Source organism: Petaurus breviceps, unplaced genomic scaffold (genome assembly GCF_028583685.1).
Source record: "Petaurus breviceps papuanus isolate PSGF00001 unplaced genomic scaffold, PetGlider_PUasm1.0 90683, whole genome shotgun sequence".
In the NCBI taxonomy this organism is placed as follows: domain Eukaryota; kingdom Metazoa; phylum Chordata; class Mammalia; order Diprotodontia; family Petauridae; genus Petaurus; species Petaurus breviceps.
The window spans coordinates 5,922,496-5,944,843 of record NW_027187308.1 but is presented as its reverse complement, the minus strand read 5'-3'; the positions used below and the strand labels follow the sequence as shown (position 1 = coordinate 5,944,843).

The following is a 22,348-nucleotide window of genomic DNA, read 5'->3' as shown; positions in this document are numbered from 1 at the left end:
TTGCCACAGAGCTCTGGAAGACACTTAGACATAAGACAAAGATTTGGTTCTGCTCCCTGAGTTACAACCTAGCAGAGAAGGGGAGAGTTCACATACATAAAAAGAAACAGTTCTAAAGTAGGAACGATCTCTGAGCAGTACATGAATTATAATTATTTTTTATAATGAGATACCTTCATTTTAAAAAAAGTCCACAACACACTCTATTACATAGATCAAAAAAGTACTTAACACAAAGATTAAGAACTATCATTTTCCCCAAAAAGTTACATGTTGAATTTATCATATGCTTAAAAGAAAAAGCAAACTATGAAATAAGAGGTTGTCTGCTGCATGTACAATTCTCATTTTCTATTCTACTTTGTATAGTGAAATGCTTATTTTATTTGGTGTTAAGTTCAGAATAAAAAAATTCAAGAAATAATGAAATGGTCAACAATTTTTTCTATTTGTCTTGAGGATTTTTTTTCTTGGTACTGTGCTCTTCTCCCCTCTTCCTCACATCTTATCACTCAGATGCTCTCTGCCACTCTCTCCTCCTTCACCCCAGTCTCACATGAAGAGGTAGCCTTACTCCTTCCCAAGACTAACACCTCTCCCTTCATAGGTGATCCCATTCCAATCCTCTGACAGACTGCCCCTTTTTCCCCACTTCATTACTTATTTTCAATCTCTGTATGTCTACTGGATCCTTTCCTACTGCCCACAAATATGCCCATGCCTCCCCTATAATGAGAATGGGAATTTGAAGATCTTCCCTGCCCCTTGATAGACCTGGGGGGGGGAGTTTGAAGACCTCCCCTGCTCTGAAAGTAAATCCTGTCCCCTGAGAGGCTGAATGTAGTCACATTGAGCCTATGGTGGAGGAGTTTGCTGAAGAGAAGCAGAGCCCACAGAAAACTGGTAGTCAGAGCCAAAGAGATGGTAGGGAAGAGAGAGAGGTTTGTGAGTAAATACTGATCTTGTACTGGTTTGTGGGAAGGCTGAAGGATGCTGTGGCTCTGTGTTATTATGGCTTCTGAATATCTTTGGTACTATGATGGAATCGGCTCACTGGTATCTAAATAAATGCTTCAGTTCTGTCCTCTACCTGGAGAATCTGTTATATTTTGCAATGGACCGTCAAGCGATATTCATAGTCACGGTCTTTATCGTGATCATGAGTGCTGTAAATATTGCATTGGCATTACACTCCCCCACCTTCAAAAAACTTTTGCTTGATCCTTTTATCTTTGCTAACTATCATCCTATACTTCTTCTGCCCTTTGGGGTTAAAATCCTTGAAAAGGACTTCTGTAGTCAATGCCTCCACATTCTTCTCACTCACTCTTTTTAAAAAAAATTTTTTAATATTTATTTTTAAAAATTTATTTATTTACTTTTAGTTTACAACATTCAGTTCCACAATCCAATTTGAATTCCAAATTTTCTCCCCATTCCTCTCCTCACCCCTCACACCCCTCCTTCCCCACAGCATGCAATCTGATATAGGGTATATTCTCACTCTCTTCTTAACCCCTTACAATCTAGCTTCCAACTTTATCATTTCACCAAAACTGCTGTCTCCAAATTCACTAGTGATCTCTTAGTTGCCAAATACTCTTCTCAATCCACATTCTCCTTGACCTTCCGGTAGCCTTAGATACCGAAGAACTATCTTTTTGATAAATAAAACCAAGACAAATCCACAAGAAAACAAAAATATAAATTTTTTTTAAATGCACAAAATAGTTATTGGAGAAAAATTAACCTAAAATAGGATACCAGCATATCAGAATAACAAAAATACCGATCCATCAGATTCAAGCCATCATATATTTAGAGATGTCTTCTAAATAACAGAAACTTACTGGGCACTTGTAATCTTTAGTTCTTTCATGTTTCAATGTGTGCATGATAAGTGCGTAGCGTCTCTGAAAATCCATTCCACACTCATTACATCTGTGTGCTGTTTCTTCTTCTGTGTTCTCATTAATCTCTCTTTTGGGCTGCTTCATTTTTTTCCCTCTTTGAACTAATTTCAGAGCAACCTAATTACAGGGTAGAAAACACATTTTAAAGGAATGATAATTTTGATATCCTAATTTCTTTACCATTTTGCTAATATTATTTGAAATTCCTGGAATGGCAATTACGATCTCATGTTTCCCCCCAATAGTCAGTCACATCTTTTCTATAGGTATACTTTTTATGAACAAGTCAACTTCAACATTAGGTCAAAATGAGTAAGTGTGCTGTGTCACGTGGATCATACCTGCTGCACTGCGGATTTGGGATTGGCTTTCCTATTCTGAAGCTTTTTCTCTATTCCTTTGTGTAGTCGTATATATCCACCTTCACTAACAGAGCGCTGACGGAGCCTGCTTTTATAAGTGTCATCAGGGCTGAGGGTTGCCTTCTCTTGGGCAACAGGGTTTCCTTGGACTTGTGCTGGTCGACTACGTTTTTGCTTGTGATCTTCTGCAATGTCCTCAGCACAGGTATCTTCAAATGACTTGCTATCCTCATCATTTTCCATTTCTTTGTCCACTGGAGTACTGGTGTCCCTTTCCTCTACCACAGAGGGAGTGGGAAGGGCACTGGAAACTTCGTCATCTTTTCTGGTATCTGAAGTTTCTATTTCAAGAATTATCATGTTGCTGTTTGTCACTGTTTCAGACTTAATTCCAGAATGTGAATGAGTTATATTTTCTGTCTGTACTAAAACAGACTGAGACTCTGAACAAACCTGGGGCTCAACCTGCTGTGTACTCTCACCTTCCTGCCCATCACCTGGAAATTCTCCATTTATGGGTGACACAAATGCACTGGTTTCAAGGTCCGGGGGTACAACTTCTTCAACGTTGCCCACAGTTTGTGCTGTACCTCCATTTTGCTCTGGTAGATTTTGAGTAGATTCAACTGTTTGTACTTCACCTTTTTTGTATACGGTAATCTGCTTTTCCTCCATTAGCTTATGTACACTTTCACAGATTTCCAAGACTTCAGACATGAAAAGGTGGCGGGCCAAGATGGCAACATCCGCCATGCTGCAAAAGTCAAAACTTAACACCGAAGTATAAGCAAACTCCAGCAAGGGAAGGAAACTTGACTTACAAAAGCCTGTACAGAACAAAAGGGGAAAGTGATAGATTGTAAAAGAAAAAATTACCAAAAAACGAAGATCTATGCATATTGAGCTGGTGTAAATATCAATATAATGCTCTCCCATTGCTAAAAAATAAAAGTTAAACATAACCCTTTATTCTATCCCCATACAATCCTGTCTCTGCTCGGACCATGGACACTGGGGGAATAGAACACAAAATAAATACTCATTTTCTTCTGTTATATTCCTTAAAACAACTTTATTGATATCTTTTGTTTTTAAATCACCATCATTTCCAAATATATTCCTCCCTGTCTCCTATGAAGCCATTCCTTATAACAAAGAATTTAAAAAAAAAAATCAGCAGAATCTGAGAATATTGCTGAACTCTCTTCCAATTACTCCTGTGAGGATAATTTATTATTATTATTATTATTTCCTGCTTTTTTGGAGGGAGGAAGGCAAGGCAGTTGGGGTTAAGTGACTTGCCCAAGGTCACATGGCTAGTAAGTGTTAAGTGTCTGAGGCTGGATTTGAACTCAGGTCCTCTTGACTCCAGGGCTGGTGCCACCGCCCCTAAGATAAATTACATGGATAAGAATAGTTCTTAATTCAGAACTGTTAATTTAATTAACTATCTGCTTTCATCATGAAAGGCTACACTTGGGTTGTTAAATGAGTGTGCCTCAGTGGTTCACTAGGTTACTGTATAATAATATTTCATGGGTTTTTATAGCAAACATTTCCCCTGCACATTGATCTTTCACTTGCTTTAAACTTTCTAATAAAGGTAGAAAAGGGAAATACCCTTATATGTTTCTCTTTCTGCCTGAAGATGTATAAGAGGTAGGAAAATGATCCCAAAATGTCGTACACACTACATTCTGAAGGTGAATCGTTTAGTCTACCTAGTCTAAGATTCCTCCCCTCTATTCAGTTACAAAAGTCAGGGGGAAAAGAATGCCACAGTACTGAATATTAAAATAGTAAAAACATGCACGAACATTTGTGCTACCCTGTATCTCTTTTTGGTCTTTTGAAAGAATGGGAACATCTACACTAGTAATTACCAAGACAGGCAGATTTCATCACAAATGAATGCACAATTATAAATATACAATGTTATAAAATACCACTTACTATCACAAGTCCTTTCCTAGTCAATTAAAAAGTATTACAATTGTATACATAGCTCATATTACCCTATCTAAAATTCTACATTTTCCCAATATTCACTTGGAAAGTTAAAGACACTAAATCTCAGTCAAAGCACATCATTTAAGGCAACAGACACAGAACCAGGGTTATATTTGACTGAAAATTTACTGAATTTGTTGACATATTTTCTAAATTAAGGTTTCAAAAAACCAGATACAGATACTTTTCCAGTCAGATGTGCTAGCTACAACATAACTGCAGACACATACAAACACATCAAGGACAGTTAAACTTTGCTCCATGGTGTCTAAAAGCCCTGTGACAGATATCAGGGATTTGTCTGCTATCATCACCATGGATATTTACACCTCGAGTGTTGGGAATAAAAAAATGAGATACTTTTTCCAAGCCCTGTCCTGTGCATCATTCTTAAAATGAGAAAATGTCCAAGACGGTGCAGCTCAGTTTGCTCCCTGATGCTTCTTAACTACAGCAAATAATTGTATTTGCTGGCTCCATATACTTCATATACATGAAGAAAAAATAAGAATGACTTAAACATTTTACCTGACAAATCCACCACAGCTTCATGACTGGAAACAGCTCCTTTTTCTATAAAAAGGTCTCGGAAGTACTCGCTGTTAGCTGACAAAACAGACTTATGAGCTCGGTACTCTTCTCCCTCAATTAACAAAGTAACATCACAGAACTGATTGTTAAGTCTCTGCTGATTCAGCTGTTTTAAGACTGCTCGACAATGTTTTGGTGAAGACTGTTTCACAACACCTTTAGTGTCAACCTATCAAAAAGAATTTCAAGATCAAAAGTTGTGTGTTAACACTGTCTATACTTGAAAATGTAAAACATCTTTCTTCATGCTTGAATGAACTGTCATCAATTAATTTAAGTTGGTGTTCTATTTCAACATCTTTTGAAATGTTTTTCAGTTTAGTTTTTATTTTTCATTTATTTTTTCTTGCTGCCACCTCTTCCTGCCTGTATCAGCTCCCCACTCTCCACCCCCATCCCCAGAAATGAAAAAAAAAAAGCAAAATGTTTATGACAATTAAGTAGAGTCAAATAATATATATTGGCTATGACCTAAACTGTGTCTAATTCTTTCCATTAGTTTATCATAACACTCACCAACATCTTTCAATAGACACAAGCTGTCCCCACTTTTTTTGTATCTCTTTCCTCTCTTACCCATCACTATACACAAAAGTCACAACAGGCTGTTAATTTACTACCTAAATTCTGAAGGGAAAAAACAATAGGGATATTTAGGAAGGCTGAAAAGACATTACCAGAACACCTTTAACTTACCAACCTAATATGCAAGTACTTGGTAATATTAAATAGACAAATGTACTTTGGATCCCTAATGCTAGTTTCTCGTTGAATATTAATGCCATTAGCCAAAGTTTCTTAGTGGTTTTAGAAAAATAAAATCCACTAATACCAAATATTCTACTATATCACTATAGTTAAAAATTTTAAAGCAGTGGTAAAATGCCACTTACAAATACAAGTTCATGTTTGGATATTGGCTTCTTTTTCACAGTCTTGGACATCGTACTTGGAACAGATGCAGGATTGCTTTGGTCATCATCTGTTTCATTACTCTCTTCAGTAGATTCTAATTCTAATCCCAATTCCTCCAACATTTCAGAAGTATCTGATATTGGGCGGGCTCGATCCAGCTTCTCCTGGCATTTGCTACACTCTTTAATATAATCTTTTACTTGCTTTAAAATACCTAAAGAGAAATTAAAATGAAAATATTATGTGCATATCTGCTCCCTAAATTTAAAATTAGAAGTGAGAAAAAACAACTTGTGGCTCACACTATTCAAGTCAAATCAACAAGGATTCATTAAGCACCTACTATCTGCCAAGTAGTGTACTAAAAGCTGGGATACCAAGAAAGATAAAAGACAGTCCCTACTCTCAAGGAGCTTGATCTATTGGAGAGACTTCATGAAAACAACCAAGTACAAACAAAATACACACAGAAGAAACTGGAGATAATTAACAGAGAGAAGGCATTAGCCTTAAGAGGGATTGGGAAGGGCTTGTAGAAGGTGGGATTTTGGCTGGAATTCCAGCATAAACACAGTGATGCCAAGAGGTAGAGATGAAGGAGAGAATCCAAGGCATGGACGACTGCCAGAGAAAAGGCCTGGAACTGGGAGATGGCCCAGCAAGAAGGCCAGTTTTCCTGGATCACAGGGTATGTGGAGGAAGTATAATGTTTAAGAAGACTAGAAAGGTAAAGGATGGGGAGGCAGGTTATGAAGGGCTTTGAACATAAAAGACAGGATTTTATATTTGATACTGGAGGTGACAGGGAGCCACTGGAGTTTATGAAGGGGAGGTAGGGTTCAATGCTGACATAGCCAGATCTATATTTTAGGTAGATCCCTTTGAGAACTGAGTGGAAGATAGATTGCAGTGGGGGAAAACTTGAGGCAAGACCAACCAGAAGGCTATTGCAATAGTCTAGGTGTAAATTAAATGAAGAGTTGTGACACATCTAGGTAGTGGCAGTGTAAGAAGAGAGAAAGGGACACATGTGAGATTTGTTACAAAGGTAAAATCAACAAGCTTTGTCAACGGACTGGATATAGGGAAGGTGGGGAATGATAGTAAGTCATGAATAACACCTAAGAGGTGACTCAGAGGATATTGTCAGCCTTGACAATAACCAGAAGTTTGGAAGGGGGAAGAGTCTGAAGGACAATAACCGGGAAGTTTGGAAGGATAAAGTTTGAAGGAAAAGATAAAGTTTGGTTTAGAAAGTGAGTTCAGTTTATCATGGCCATTAAGTTGATTATACATCATTGTACATAAATCAATTGTCTAGAGCCAGGATGCATTTTGTATAGAAAGTACTATCTATGACCTTAAATGTTACTGAATGATTAACATATTATCAAATTGTTTCAATGGGAAAATACATTCCCAAATTTTAAGTGAGGATATCAAGAATATATATCCTCTTTCTCTAGTTAGAAGGATTGCTTTCCCCCTGCCCAGTATTGGCAGTAGGCCCAGAGGGTCCCCAGCCATATTTCTCATAGTAGCCATGGGTTCCATTCCATGATAGTTCTAGTACTGGGAGTCTGAGATTCCATCAGTCAGTCAGGTCAGGGGCTCTGGTAGTATGCATATGGGATAACAGCTCTAGAGGATGGGGAAGCAGTGGTTCCACCGGATATACAGGTCCACAGCCCACTGCCTCAGGGGCTCCTATTGGGGCAGGAGATCTAAAAACAATCTCAACAAAAGTGCCTAGAAAGGTAGATTTAAAAAAAAAAACAACATACAGGTCATTTCTATGCTGGGGACCTGCAAGTCAGAAACTGCCTACGGTACATAGGCAATATTGGGAGCACTTTAAATACAAAAAAAGTAGTAAAAGCAAATCACCCTTGAAAATAAGGACAAACAAAAGCACTGAATGATCATTTTCCCAAATACAAATCCCCTACCCAGTGTTTCAGCTCTTCAACTGCTACATAGGAAGTATGTAGTTAGACTGAGCTGTTACCAGCTTGACTATCACCAATTAGTTGGCTTTCTTACTAGATTACCCATGCAACCATTGTGAAAGTCTAGTTTAGTTTGCTGATTGGATCTCCCTATCTTATCCAGGCTGGAAGTGCAGTGGCCACTTGTGGCTTGACCACACTTCTGATAGGCACTGAAGCTCTGACCCACACCATTTATGACCTAGGTTATTTTATATATATATATATATGTGTGTGTGTGTGTGTGTGTATATGTATATATATATATAACATGCAATAATATATAATATGCAATATAATAATATATAATATAATATTATAATGATAATATAATATGCTATATTATATATATAGGTTATAGTCCTTCTTTAGGCAACCTGATGCTCTCCCTCAGGGACCCCCATGTTGGAATCAGAATTAGTGTAGACACCTGATTATCTTAGCCTGCTACATTCCAGAACTCCCTATTTCCAGTGATTCCCCCAGGAGGTAGGGATCATAGGCATGCAGCATTGCTGTGGAAATGTAGAGGCAAACCTGTCAGGTGTCTTTACTGCCGAGCAAGGAGAAAGAGAGGAAATACTTCAAATTTAATTGATATCGGGCACCATAAAAATCAATGGATGGATTTCTTTTTTGTTGGGTATTGTTTCAACAATTCTGGCTACCTCCATTTACTGAAGATTTTCAAGAAGTTTTGAGATCAATCAGTCAACAAGCATTTTCTAAGTTCTAAGTTTCAGGCACTATGTTAAATTGCAGGAATAAAAAGATGAAAGTGAAACAGTCCCTGTCTTCAGGAAATTATTAGATTCCTATGACACCCATAGCACACATAAACCCATTTAAATGACTTAATAAAACAAAAACAAAAAAAAATATTTGTCAAAATGAAAAAGTGATTGAAAAGACTTCATTTCAGATGACTAAGTTATTCTTTTCTTGTCAATCTGACCTGGGCTTCTAAATTAACTTCTATAAGCAATTTTTGTTCATTTATCTAAGAATCTTGTATTTTATATTGCTAAGAAAACTGAGGACTATTCACATGACCTGAATCTCCTCTTCATCTCAAAACCAGAGATCACAACCCAAGCATGATCTCCTCCTTTTCCCTAGTCTCTAACAATGAGACTTTGCCAAGGTCAAATCTTTTCATCGGCCTTTGATCCCAATCCCCTCATAGTAGCTTCTCCTCCCAATTATCCCCTCCCCCCAATTATCAATCTCTCCTCATCTATTGGTGATATCTAAATTTCCCTCAACCTTAAAAACCTTTACTAGATCGTACCATCACCCTCAAGGTAGGATATTTTGCCTCCCTTTCTTGGCTAAACCTTAGTAAAAAAAACTATACTAGATACCTTCATTTCTCCTTTCCCTCACTCTTTAACCCTTTGCAATCTGGCTTCCCCCACCTCACTAAACTAAAACTATTTTCTTCAAAGTTACTAATGACATCTTAATTGTGAAATCTGAAGTTCTTTTCTTAGTCCTTATCTTTCTCAAACCTATCTGCTATATTTGACATTGCTGACCACTCCACCCGGTCCTCCTGAATACATTCTCATCTCTGTATTTTTGAGACACTACTATCTCCATGTTCTCCTACATCTCTGACCACTCCTCAAGTCTCCACTATTGGCTCATCACAAATATCACAGTCCCCTAACTGTGGGAGTTCTCCAAGGTTCTATTCAAGGCCCATCTATTTTCTATTACACACTCTTGGTAACTTCATCAACTCTCATCAACCCTCTCTCTGTAGATCATTCCCAGTTCTATATATCCATCCAACTTCTTCCCAGAACTTGAGTCTGTCACCAACTGCTATTGGATATCTTGAACTGGATGTCCCAGAGAGATCTCAAACTCAACATGCCCACGATGGTACTCCTTATCTTCCCACCAGCCAAACTTCCGATTTCTTTCAAAGACACCACCATTCTTCCATTTCACAATCTCAGTGTTATCCCGTGCTCCTCATTCTCTTCCACTCCACATATTCAATCTAACCATTTCTTTCTTCACCACATCTCCCATATCTGACACCTTTCTCTCCATTCAGATGGCCACCACTTTAGTTCATATCCTCAGCTCTCCTAAGTCTCCAAATTGGTTTCACAGCCTCAAATCTCTCCCTACTTTAGGTGGATGAGGTTGTACTGATGAGGAGTGATTGAGGCAGAGTAAGCAGGATGCAAGATGTGACATATGAGATGAGATGCAGGGTGTCATCAGTCAGAAAAGTGATCAAAGAAGACTATGCATTGAAGCCCCCGCACAGTGGACCTAGGTCTTTCACAAAGCACCACCAATTCCAGGACAGCTCCCCTCCCCTCTCCTATTTTCTTTTCTTATCTGTATGATAATGGCATCTCCCCACTACCAGACATCCCAGGCATTTTGGAGTCCTGCTTGCTCCTCCCATTCTCTTTTCCTCTTTCCCCCATTCCTTAAAATTGTGTTTAAATCATATCTTTAACCTGGATAACTGCCTTTGCCTCTTACAGGACACCTGAGGTGTGGGGGGGACCGCCATTCTGCTCCCTTAGGGGAGCAGGGCCTGCAGCCTATGATTTGCTTCCCTGGTGGAGCAGAGCCTGTTGGGGTTCTGCCTCATGGGCTGCTTGGGTGCATCACCCCAATAAATGCCCTAAACTTGGAGACTGTCTGAGTGAATTCTTTCAGGACAATAGGACCCGCACGTCTATTCTTCATCATTTCAGGTGGCACCCCAACATTCTTGGGGTGCACCCCAAACTCATCAAGATCATCTTACACAGTGCTACTAAAGTGATTTCCCTTAAGCACAGATCTTCCTTGCACAAATTCCAGTGGCTCCCTATTGCCTCTCTATTAAAATATAAACTCCTATGTTTGGTTTTTAAAACCCTTAATAACCTGTCTCCAATGTTTCTTTTCATTATACATTACTTCCCCTTTCTCACACTCTATAGGTCAGACTTTCTCTTTGTTCCTCACTTACAGTCCTCCATCTCTAGTCTTTATTTGTTGTATCGGCCATTCCCTATTAACTGCCTAGTATTTATTTTGTATTCACTGCACCTACATTACTTTGCTAATAATAACTACATAAGTATAGTTATATTTACTCACTAACCATATATGTCCCAAGGCTTAGCCTCAGTCAGCTTTTCTTTTCTCTATATACTATCTTGCTTGGTGATCTCATCAGCTCCCTTGATTCCATTATCAACTCTATGCATTTGATTCCCAGACCTGTATATCCAGTTCAGGTCTCTCTCTTGGGCTCCCATCCAGTATCACCAACTGTGTTTTGGTCATCTTGAAATGGATATCCTATAGATGCCTCAAACCTCAACATGTCCAAAACAGAACTCATTATCTTTACCACAAAACCCTACCTGATTCTCAATTTTCCTATTACTGTTCAGAATACCAACATCCTCCTACTCATCCAGGCTCATGACCTAAGTTATCTTGGACTCCTCATTTGTACTGCCTCCAAATCGCCTTTCAACATCTTTCTCTCCACTCACACTGAAATCACTGCATTCTAGGTCCTCATTGGCTAGACTACTGAAATAGCCAGGAGTTGGTTAGTAGGACTGGGCTCATCATCTTGTTGCAGGCCCTCTCTTCCCTGTGTCCTCTTCTTGACCTCACCTCCAAGGAAATATCCATAAACTTTAACTAAATTGTTGATATTGTGAGACCGAACAATCATTAAGGAACTGACTCACATCAATCCAGTGTTATAAATATGTGTAATGCCAGGAGAAAAAAAATGAGTCTGAAGTCAGGGCTCCAAAATGCCTTAAATGGAAGGATGGATCACAAATTAAAGTGGAAGATGTAGAGAACACAAGATGTCACTATGCTACCACTGACCACCTATATGACCTTGGGCATGCCATTTAAGCTCCGTATACTTCAAAGTCCTCATTGAGATGACCTCTGTGGTCCTATGATTATTGGGGTTATTAGTGGTAGTTAAAGTAGTCAAAGTGCCCTGCCTGAAGCAGAAAGACCTGAGTTCACATCTAGCTTCAGACACTTACTAGCAGTGTTACCTTGGGCAAAACACAGCCTCTGTTTGCCTCAGTTTCCTCATCTATAAAATGAGAATAATAATAGCACCTATCGCCCAGGGTTGTTGTGGGGGTCAAATGATATAATTGTAAAGCACTTAGCACAGTGCCTAACACATAGTAAGTGCCATATATTAGCTCTTATTATCGTTGTTGTTTGTTGATTCTTTTTTATTTTAATTATTAAAAAGTAAAAACCACTGCCTCAAAGGCACTCTTCCAGTCTTAGGTGTCTGCTATCCACACATTAAAGTCATCCAAGATTCTCTGAAGTATGTAATAACAGAGATTGCAGTGATCAATGACCCTCTGATCATAAACAAGAATTTCACACAGAAGGCAATGGCCAGGTGCATGGTGGGTGTGAAATGGATGCAACATACAATGAGGAACTTTGAAGAACAAGAGTAAAAGATATAATAAGGAAAATATGATACAAAAAAAGATAGTCTGCTCATATGAAAAGGGATGAAAGGTGGAGAGCCCAAGTATCCCAATGGTGTTCTAAGAATGTCAAAAGTAAACAAAGAAGGAGCCCAGTACCTTGGATGGACCCCTGTGGTGAACTCAAGTGACAGAGACAAACTGGGCCGGCATGAATAAGTCACAATCTACACTGTTAGAAGGACTCTCCAAAACAAAAACACTGATCCATCTGAGGACCTGAGCTGTTTTGTTAGGTTATAAACACTTACAATCTTTGGACAAGGTTTAGAGTAGGTGTAATTGACTTTATCCTCACTAAAAATTGTCTTATGGATGCACAAAACCAGAGTCTTAGAGCTGGACAGGATCTTAGAGATCATCTATGCTATCTCTCTTACAGTGGTGTCAACTGAAGAGAATGTCTCTAGTTTCTTTCTAAAAATCTACAGTACAAAATAAAATACACTAAACCACATTTGTATAGAATAGTGAGAAACAAAACATGAAACTAATCTGTGAAAAGTATTGGATTTAAAAATCAAGCAAATGTCAAGGGTTAACTGCATTTTCATGGGCTAATTATATAATCTGTGAGAACTGTCAAGGGAATTCCAAATCCAAAAATCAGGTGAGTATGAAGAATAGTCAAAGTTTTCTTCCATCAATCTGGGAGAGGTTTTGTATATAATGGACACTAAATAAATGCCAATTGAGTACACATAACACTACATGTCTGACAAAGGACTAAAATAATAAAATATAGGAAAAGAAACACAATGAAGACACGTATGGAGTAAAAAATAGTGTTTGAGGGGAGGTGAGAAGGAAGGAAGCAAGGAAGAGAGAGAGGGAGGGAAGAAGGAAGGAAGGAAAGAAGCATTTATTAAATGTCTACTATGTGCCAGGCACTGTGCTAAGCACTTTACAAATATTTTGTCATTTAATCCCTACAACAATCCTGGGAGGTAGGTGCTATTGTTATACCCATTTTACAGTAGAGGAAACTGAGGCAAATAGAGGTTTAGTGACTTGCCCAGGGTTATATAGCTAGAAAGGGTCTTAAGGCTTGATTTGAATTCAGGTCTTCCTAACTCCATGATGGACCCTCTATCTGCTGTGCTGTTGCTTCTAAGAAGACATGATCCAGGAGCAGCTAGGTGGCACAGTGAATAGAGCATTGGTCCTGGAGTCAGGAGGACCTGAGTTCAAATTCGGCCTCAGACACTTGACACACTTAGTAGTTGTGTAATCCTGGGCAAGTCACTTAACCCCAAATACCCTCCAAAAACCAAAAAGAACACATGATTATCCCATAACTGCCCCTAACTTCAACTACAGGAACTTGATAAAGTAATACAATGACTGGTAATACAATCATAAGCAATGATTTTTTCCTTCAGACTCACACAGCATTTCTCCTCCACTCCCACTATATAACATGCTCATGTTAACACTATTGCTATCTAAGCTTAAGCCTTATCTTTCTAACAGACAATAAGCACTAGGAGGGCAATGACTGGGTCTCAACAAAACTTTCTAAATATTCACTGAATAACAATTCCATCTTTATGCACAGTGTATAGAGTCCCAGGTTTGGAGTTAGGAAGACTCAATCTTCCTGCGTTCAAATCTGGCCTCCAATACTTACTTGCTGGTTGTGTCACCCTTGGCAAGTCATTTAAACCTGTTTGCCTCAGTTTCCTCATCTGTAAAATGAGCTGGAGAAGGAAATTCGAAACTACTTCAGTATCTCTGCCAAGAAAACCTCAAGTGGAGTCATGAAAAATGGACACAACTGGGGTGGCTAGGTGGCGCAGTGAACAGAGCACCAGCCCTAGAGTCAGGAGGACCTGAGTTCAAATCTGGCCTCAGACAATTTACAGTTATAGCTGTGTGACCTTGGGCAAGTCACTTAACCCCAACTGCCCTGCCTTGCCCCATCTAAAAAGACAAAAAAAAAAAAGACAACTGAAAAGCTACTGAACAGCACTCCCTTACTGGAGAATCCAGTCCTCAAGTGGAGGCTAGATGCTACAGAAGGGTTTCATGCTTCCAGAAGGACTGTGTAAATGGGGTCACAAAGAGTCAGACAGGACCGAAAAAAATGACTCACAACAAAGGATATTAAACATTTAAGTTATTCGGCAAGTTAACTGCTCAACAAGCACCTATTAAATAGCACCTTCTAAGTGCCGCAATCAAGGACAAGCTCCAGGGACACAAAGAAAGTAGAAGACAGTTCAGGTCATTAAGGAGCTCTCAATCCAATGGGGGAAGCCAATTATGTACAAACAATATATATACAGGATCAACTGGAGATAATCAACCCGGGAGAAGACCCTAGGATTCAAGATCAGGAAAGGTTTCTGGTAGAAGGTGAGATTTTAGCTGGGATTTGAAGGAAGAAAGAGTAGCCAGGAGAGAGAGATGAGAGAGAAATTCTAGGCCTGGGTAACAGCCGGAGAAAATGTCTGGAATTGGGAGATGGGCCAGCCAGTAGAGGGGGTTTGATGTCTCAGAAAACCAGAAAGGTAGCGGGTGGGGAAGCAGATTATGAAGGGCTTCAGGGAGACCAACCAGTAGATTATTGTAGTAGTCCAAGCATTAGTTATTTTTTTTTTGAGGGGAGAAGGCAGGGCAATTGTGGTTAAGTGACTTGCCCAAAGTCACAAGGCTAGTAAATGTTAAGTGTCAGAGGCTGGTTTTGAACTCAAGTCCTCCTGACTCCAGGGCTGGTGTTCTGTTCACTGCGCCACCTAGCCGCCCCCATTAGTTATTTCTACAACACTGAGATTACAAGAACTCAATTTAAACAGCCTCTTAAATAGGAAAAAGTGGCAGGGACTGGAAATAAAGGTGACTAGAAAAAGTGATAGGTGGAAGTGTGCAACTTTGTTATGCTGGAGTTCAGAGCAGAACCTTGAAATGCCTGGGAGGGTAGCAGGTAAGGTAAGATGGCAATGAGGAAAAAGAAGGGGCTGTATAAGTAGGCCTCACGGCAGGTGGCGTTGAGAAGATGCAAGACAACGAGAAACTTTACAGAGTTCACAGGCAGAGGGTAAATCGTGTGATATTTCTAAAGTCAAATGAACAAAAGAGCTTCCACCAGCCTTGAAGGCAATGGCCCACAAGGACTCAAGTGTATTTATTCTGGATCACTGGAGAATATTCTTGAATGCTGCTCTCCTCCTCTTTTAATGTTTCTTGGTAAGACTATCTTTAAAGACCCTGTAATCAGCTTAATAATTTGTTGCTCTGTATAAAACAGATGTGCCTACAAAAAGAGACAGAAAATTATATCTAGCATTATTTGGAAACAAACAAATTTAGTTAACATCCACAGTCAAATTTTATTCATTGCACATAAGCCTCAGAAAAGAATAAATTTAGTTTTAAGTTTAAAATGATTCCCCTGATCTTAACCTAATGACCATTGATGTGATTACAAGTTAGAAGCAGCCCAGAAGTAAAGTAAAGAGGTAAAGACTGCATTTTGGAGTCAGGGAATTTGAGGTGGAATCTCAGCTCCTCATTGCTTTGGAGTGACTTTGGATAATCGACTCACTCAATCCTTCAGTCCTAACTTTCTATGTGTGTAAAATTCAGGATGGGCCAAGTGACCTCTAAGCAAAGATTACTGAATTTAGAGTCTGAAATCCTTGGACCTAATTCCAGCTCTGATACTTTTCACTTGTACAATCTTGGAAAAGTTATTTAATCTTCCTGAGCCTCAGTTAACTGAATTGGGCTATTTACCTTTGAAGTCCCTTCTAGCTCTTAAGTGCATGGTCTTAAAACAGAAATAAATTCTCTTCTCTATCTCTCTCACACACACAATATATATAAAAGAATAATTTTTTATAACAGATTTAGTCAGATTATAACACATTACCATTAGTGAGTGAATTATGAAGCATTGTTTAATTTGGTTAGGGCTTTTGTATGAGCTTTAAATCAAATTTTAAAATGATTTATTTACTCAGCATTTCTTCATAGAAATCATTAATATTGGGGGCAGATCTAAATAAGGTCTTTTATTGCACTAGCACTCAAAATTTCTTCACTTTCATATTCTCTCTTATTTTTAAAATTTTCATTCATGTAATATTATTCAAGAACATTTCTCTCAAGTATTACACTCACTTTTATAAGATTTCAAATTCTACATTTTCCCTCCTCCCTTCGCTTTCCTGCTCCCCAAGATGGCATGAAATCTGATACAGGCTATATACAAATAATCATATTGAATATATTTCCACATTAGTCATGTTGTGAAAGAAGAATCAGAACAAAAGGGAAAAACCCTGAGAAAGAAAAAAAAAACCAGTCTGCTTCAATCTTCATTCAAACTCCATAGTTCTTTCTCTGGATGTGGATAGCATTATCCAGGAGTCTTTTGGAATTGTCAAATCACTGCATTGCTAAGAGAAGAGCTAAGTCTATCAAAGCTGGTCATCAAACAATGTTGTTACTATGTACAATACATATATATTTCTAACTGCCCAGATGCCAAAATGGTGAGTCTGAAAACTTGGGTAAATCAGTGCTACAAGAATTCATGCTAATTTAGAAATAGGATGATAAAATACAAGCTTTAGTAACTGTGGTGAAGCTTATAATATAGAAACCTATATTTAAGTTTTTAAAAATTCCGCATCATAATTAGTAAATATTTACCCACAGAACTTAAGAGCAGGTACTTTTTTTTTATGTTGACTTGTTATTCCCAGAACCTAACACAGTGCTTTGCACGTAGAAAGTGCTTAATAAGTGCTTATCAAATCAAATTGTTTCACTTTCACTCTAAAAACAAAAATCTTTGTAACAAAGCATTTTATAAACAAAATTACCTGTAACACATTAGTATCTCGTATCTGCTGTAAACAAATTAGCTCTTGTTTTAGAAATTTAGTGTGTACTCAAATATTTGTCACTGCAGCTTTCTCCAGGGAGTTCCTGGAGGGCAACTGTTTTATTTTTGTCTTTGTATACATTGTGCCAATACATGGAAGGTAATTAATAACTGTTTGCTGACTATTCTATTCCACTACACCAAACAGCCTCTCAGTTAAATTTTTTTTAAAGTCCTTAACATCCAATTGAAATTAGGATTCTGTATTTAGAACCCTATTTTCAACTTGATCTTTGTTTACATTTATGTAAAAATTTGGCATGAGTTTTAGACCAAAAATAATAATAGCTAAAATTTATTTGGTGCTCATTCAGTGCCAGTTGTACAAGATACTTTTCTTAAACAAATATCATGTATGTATATATCATCTTATTTGAACCTCACAACAACCCTTCCAGGTAGATACTAGCATTACTTCTATTTTACATTTGAGGAAAACAAGGGAAACAAAGGATAAGTGACTTGTCCAGTGGGGTCACATGGTTAGTGTCTGTGCCTGAATTAAAACTCAGGCCTTTCTGATTCCAAGCCTAGCAGTCCATATAATGCACACCTAGCAATCTCTGTATGAAAAGTTTAGGTCACAATTCTTCCCCACTATCCCCAGTTTTGTTTCTTTGGAAAATCCAATCTGATATATTAATTTTCTTGAAAAGACAGAATGAGAAAAAACTCAAAGAAAAATTATAAATGCAATCTGTAGTTTATGCTAGCCATACCATTAAAAATATAAAGAAATAGCACCTAGTGGCAGCTAAGTGGTGCAGTGAATAGAGCACTGGCCCTGGAGCTGGGAGGACCTGAGTTCAAATGCAACCTCGGACTATTAACAAATACTTGCTGTATGACCTTGGGCCCTTCCCCCCTCCAAAAAGCTAAAGAAAAAAAAAAAGAAAAATAGCACCTAGCAGTCAGGGCTGGACTTACTCAGGAGCCAAGGGAAAAATAAGATTTGGTTTGAAGGCCCCAGTTGTCTCTGATTTCAAAACTAAGCTGTTAATTCCACAAGTATTAAAGCAGTATGTTAATACTTACTGAACAATTACTTGTTCAGCACATTTGCAAGACTTACAGAGAAAGCAGTTCTGAAGAAAGAACTGATCAGCTCTTCCTTACTCTCTCTTTATATAAAAAATATAAAACTCCAAACAAAAACAACCGGGAAAACTACCTGTGCTACAAATATAGAAGTATACCACTGTACTGAAGCAATTTTCTAGTATACAAAATTCCCATAAAAGGGATATTTTTTAAAAACAGGTTTGCGGGACTAACAAGATATATTCTGAAAGTTTGTTATAAAAATTCTTTTTAGAAGAAAAGGCAGCTAGGTGGCATGATAAAGGAGTTTTGCACTTGGCAGTCAGGAAGACCTCAATTCCAACAATCTCGGACACTAATTCTATGAGCTTTCGAAAAGCACTTAAGTTCTCTGTGCCTCAGTTTCCACAGCTGTAAAATGGGGATAAAAATAGAACGTACATTCCGGGGTTGTTGTGAAGATTAAATGAGATAATATCTGTAAAACGCTTAGTGATGTGCATGGCACGTAGTGCGCTATATAACAACTTTTATTAACTATTATTATTAATGTTCTGGGGCTGGATTTGAACTCAGGTCACACTGACCCCAAGTACAGCGGACTAGCCACTTCCTCGATTTCGTCAATCACGGCCACCACCGGAGGGTAAGACCGAACACTGTGAGGCCAGGGTTCCCGTGGTGGGGAGGGGAAAAGGGAAAGAGGAGGCGGGACCCGGGGTCCGGTTCGCGCCTGCTCCGTCCGCTCCACCTCGGCCTTAACGCTTCCTTCCTCCCTCAGATCGAGGAGGGGGCGGGGCGAGGGGTGAGTCACGGCCGCTGCTGGCCCCGCCCTCCGCCCTGGCCCGGCCTCCCGGGGAAGCCCCTTGGCCCCACCCCGGGCCAGAGCCCGCCCTCCTCCTTCCTTCCTGTGGGATGTGCCCGCTCGCTTCGAGTCCCCCACCCGCCGGCCGGCTCTGTCAGGCCGCGGCGGCCTCGGGGACCCCGGGATGCCGGTGGGGCGCGGGCGCGGAGGAGGAACCTTGCCCCTTCCTTCCCCCCGCGTACTTACCTCGCCACCAGTAGTTCTTGGACAGGTCGTGCCACGTCTGGTGCCGGGTGTGGTGGGTGCCGTCGGGCCCCAGGTGCGCCGCCTCGATGAGCCCCCGACGCCTCTCGGGCTGCAGCACCACCTCGAGCTCGGCGAAGCGCTGGTGATGGCGCTGCCGCCGCTGGTAGTAGAGGGTCCCGCCGCGCACCACGTAACAGGCGGCCGCCTTGCGGATCTTGCGCTTGGCGTTGCCCTCGGTGCCTGGCGCGTACGGCTCCCGCTCGTTCGTCAGGTAGCGCAGGATGGCCCGGTAGCTCTCCTCGCTCGACATCCCGGACGACTCGGTCACCTGGCCGCTCTGCCTCGGGCCCTGGCCTGTGACAACTGGAGGGCACACCGGCCCTGGAGAAGGCTTATCTTCCTGTTCTGCCACCCCTCCGACGGCGCCCGCGGGAGGGGGTGGGGGGCGGTGACCGGAGGGTTTGTAACCAGGGGGAACTGCACTTCCCAGCGCGCGGGATCCGCTTGTGGCAGACAAAATGGCTGCTGCACCACCGGAAATGACGTAGGCTGAGGGGACGGCGTTAGTCCTCGGGTGGTGCGTACCCTACCTGAAGAGGCACGAATAGACTTCAAGGCTCATGGCCGTCATCTTGGAAGTGGGCAGGCTGGGACCGGTAGTTCTTTTGATTGGCCATCTTAAGTCCTGGCACTTTCCCTTTTGATTTTTCTCTTTAGTAGTGGGTGAAGGCTGTTGTACCGGGAGTAACCAGAAGCGCTCCGTTTTTAAGGAACCGCGAGATAAAAAACAGATAAGTAGGTATACTTTTTACTCCTCATTTTCTTGCCCATCTAGCACAGAATTAAGGAGTCTTATCCCTTCCTCCAACCCCACCCCCACTTTTCCGAGGTGGGAGGGTCCTCGGTAATCTTGTCAGATTTTTTTTTTTCGATGTACTGATTGGTTTTGCTGATTATTTTGTCTTCAGACCCTTTTTTCTTTTCTTTTTTTAAAAAGTATTTGTTGAAACAAAAAAAAGTTTTGGAGTCTCCATTCAAATGAGGGAGGCCTGCCCACTGGCCAGTTTGTGGCCGAGGAGAGGCAGTTTAAAAGGGATGGCTTTCAGACAGGAGAGGGAAAACTAAAAATAAAAAGTGATTGGTTTTTTGAAAAGGATACTTTAGACCCTGGATTCAAAATTATTTTGCTTTCAGGCATATCATATAATATAGATTTGTCGGTCCTTTCACCAACTATTACCTTTTGAGTAGGGTTTCTCAAAGTAAGGTCCGTGTCTTTTTATTCATACTGGATAACTAGATACGTATTTTATTTTATGCATTTACAAACATTCCGAGAGAGGGTTCACCAGTCTACTAGAGGCATCCATGAAACACACAAAAAAGTTAAGGACCCTCGAACAAATTACCAGGACACACTCCTCCAGTATTTAACCTGTATTCTTAAGGTCACCCCTCCACCCACTTATTAGTTGTTTGGGGTTCTGAGCATTGCTGGGGAGAACCATCCTTAAAGGGTAGCCCTTGTAATTGTTCTCACACCTACCCAAGGGAAGGAAGGTTCTGTAATTTATTTGTTAGAAAGTTGACTGGGCACTGAGGCAGTGTCTGTGGTGGGTCTTGAACCATTTAACCAAAGTTCAGGTCTCCCTAAGGTTAGCTCTTTATCCACTACCCCTATCTGCTCTCCTAACAGGAATTTCTAATCTTGAAGACATTGCATGTGCATAAAATGAGATAATATTTGTAAAGTGTTTAGCACAATTTGTGGCACAATATAAACGACATAACATTACTATCCATAGAGTACAATATCTATGTTGCTATTCCCCAAAACCACTTGAATTCCAATTCAAGTGATTACTAGTCTTTTATCAAGCTTTTACCTAATCATAGAGAAACAAAATCCTATCTTTTTTTTTTTTTGTCCTTGGAAAGAAGGGTAAAGCAATTTAATCCCTCCCTGTCCTTTACAATTAAATCCCCTTTCTTCCTCCCTCTAATATCTGAATGACACTTAAGGACTTTCTAGGTACTAAAATCTGAGATGCCATTAAAAAGCCAGCTGTGCCAGTTAGGTGATCCAGTGGATAGAGTACTGGGCTTGTGTGATAGTAATGGCATTTAGAGAGAAGAGAGAGAGAGAGAGAGAGAGAGAGAGAGAGAGAGAGAGAGAGAGAGAGAGAGAGAGAGAGAGAGAGAGAGAGATTGAGAGATTGAGATTGAACAAATGAAGGTACTTTACTTATGTCTGGAAACTAATCTCCATTTGAGAAGAGGGGCTTTGTGGTGGACTAAATGAAGGTACAGCCTAGGGGTGGGGTAGTATTTAGAACCGGGACTTTGTAATTGATTGAAAGAATGGAAGGTCCTGGGGTGGGGTAGTGAGCACAAAAAGGTCAAAAGTTCCCCACCCCTGGATCACAATTGAATCTACCCCAGAGTTACATCAAGTTTAAGCACAGCACTTAATACCCAAATGGAGGTCTTTTCTTCATCTTGACACGAGGCCAGTTCTCAGCAATCCTAGTTCCTGGGGAGACAAGGCTTAGCAAGGCCACAAGATACATTGCCAGTCTCTTCATCAATTCATCCTCTGTCTGTAGAACAGTCCCAGAACCCCTGAAAACATTAGCAAAACCCTCTCTCAGGATTTCTGTAAACATACAACAAGAAAATCCTTCTTCAGGGCTTCTGAACCAACAGAAAGGTTCCCAGACCCCTGCAACAACAGCACTGTCCTTCATCAGTGGACAGTATTCATTCTGTCTGCAGGACAGTCTCCAGACCCCTGCAACAACAGCACTGTCCTTCACCAGTGGACAGTATTCACTCTCTGTCTGCAGGACAGTCTCAGGGCTTCTTAGCGAACAGCCAGGTTCCAGGACTTCTTCAACAAAAGGACTGTCTTTCACCAGTGGACAAATCTGTCAAAACAACATCAAAACAGACAGACAAAGTACCAGCAAAACAGCCATGTCTCCTCAGTCCTTGGCAGCTCGGGGCAGGTCTCAAAAGTCCAGGGCAATTAAAGTGGCCCCCAGCAATCCTTCTCAGTCTCTC

General features: G+C 40.2%; 1 protein-coding gene across 1 annotated transcript in view; it reads right to left on the bottom strand.

The window, feature by feature from the left end:
• Nucleotides 1–20,351, bottom strand: part of ZBTB11 (zinc finger and BTB domain containing 11) — a 29,496-nt gene extending 9,145 nt beyond the window's left edge. The window contains exons 1-5 of the mRNA XM_069065318.1: nt 19,286–20,351; nt 5,770–6,005; nt 4,814–5,045; nt 2,255–3,102; nt 1,851–2,030 (exon numbers count right to left, since the gene is read on the bottom strand). Of these exons, the coding sequence (XP_068921419.1) occupies nt 1,851–2,030; nt 2,255–3,102; nt 4,814–5,045; nt 5,770–6,005; nt 19,286–19,595 (1,806 nt within the window). The 5' untranslated portion in view covers nt 19,596–20,351. The remainder of the gene's footprint in view (nt 1–1,850; nt 2,031–2,254; nt 3,103–4,813; nt 5,046–5,769; nt 6,006–19,285) is intronic.
• Nucleotides 20,352–22,348: the final 1,997 nt, after the last annotated feature.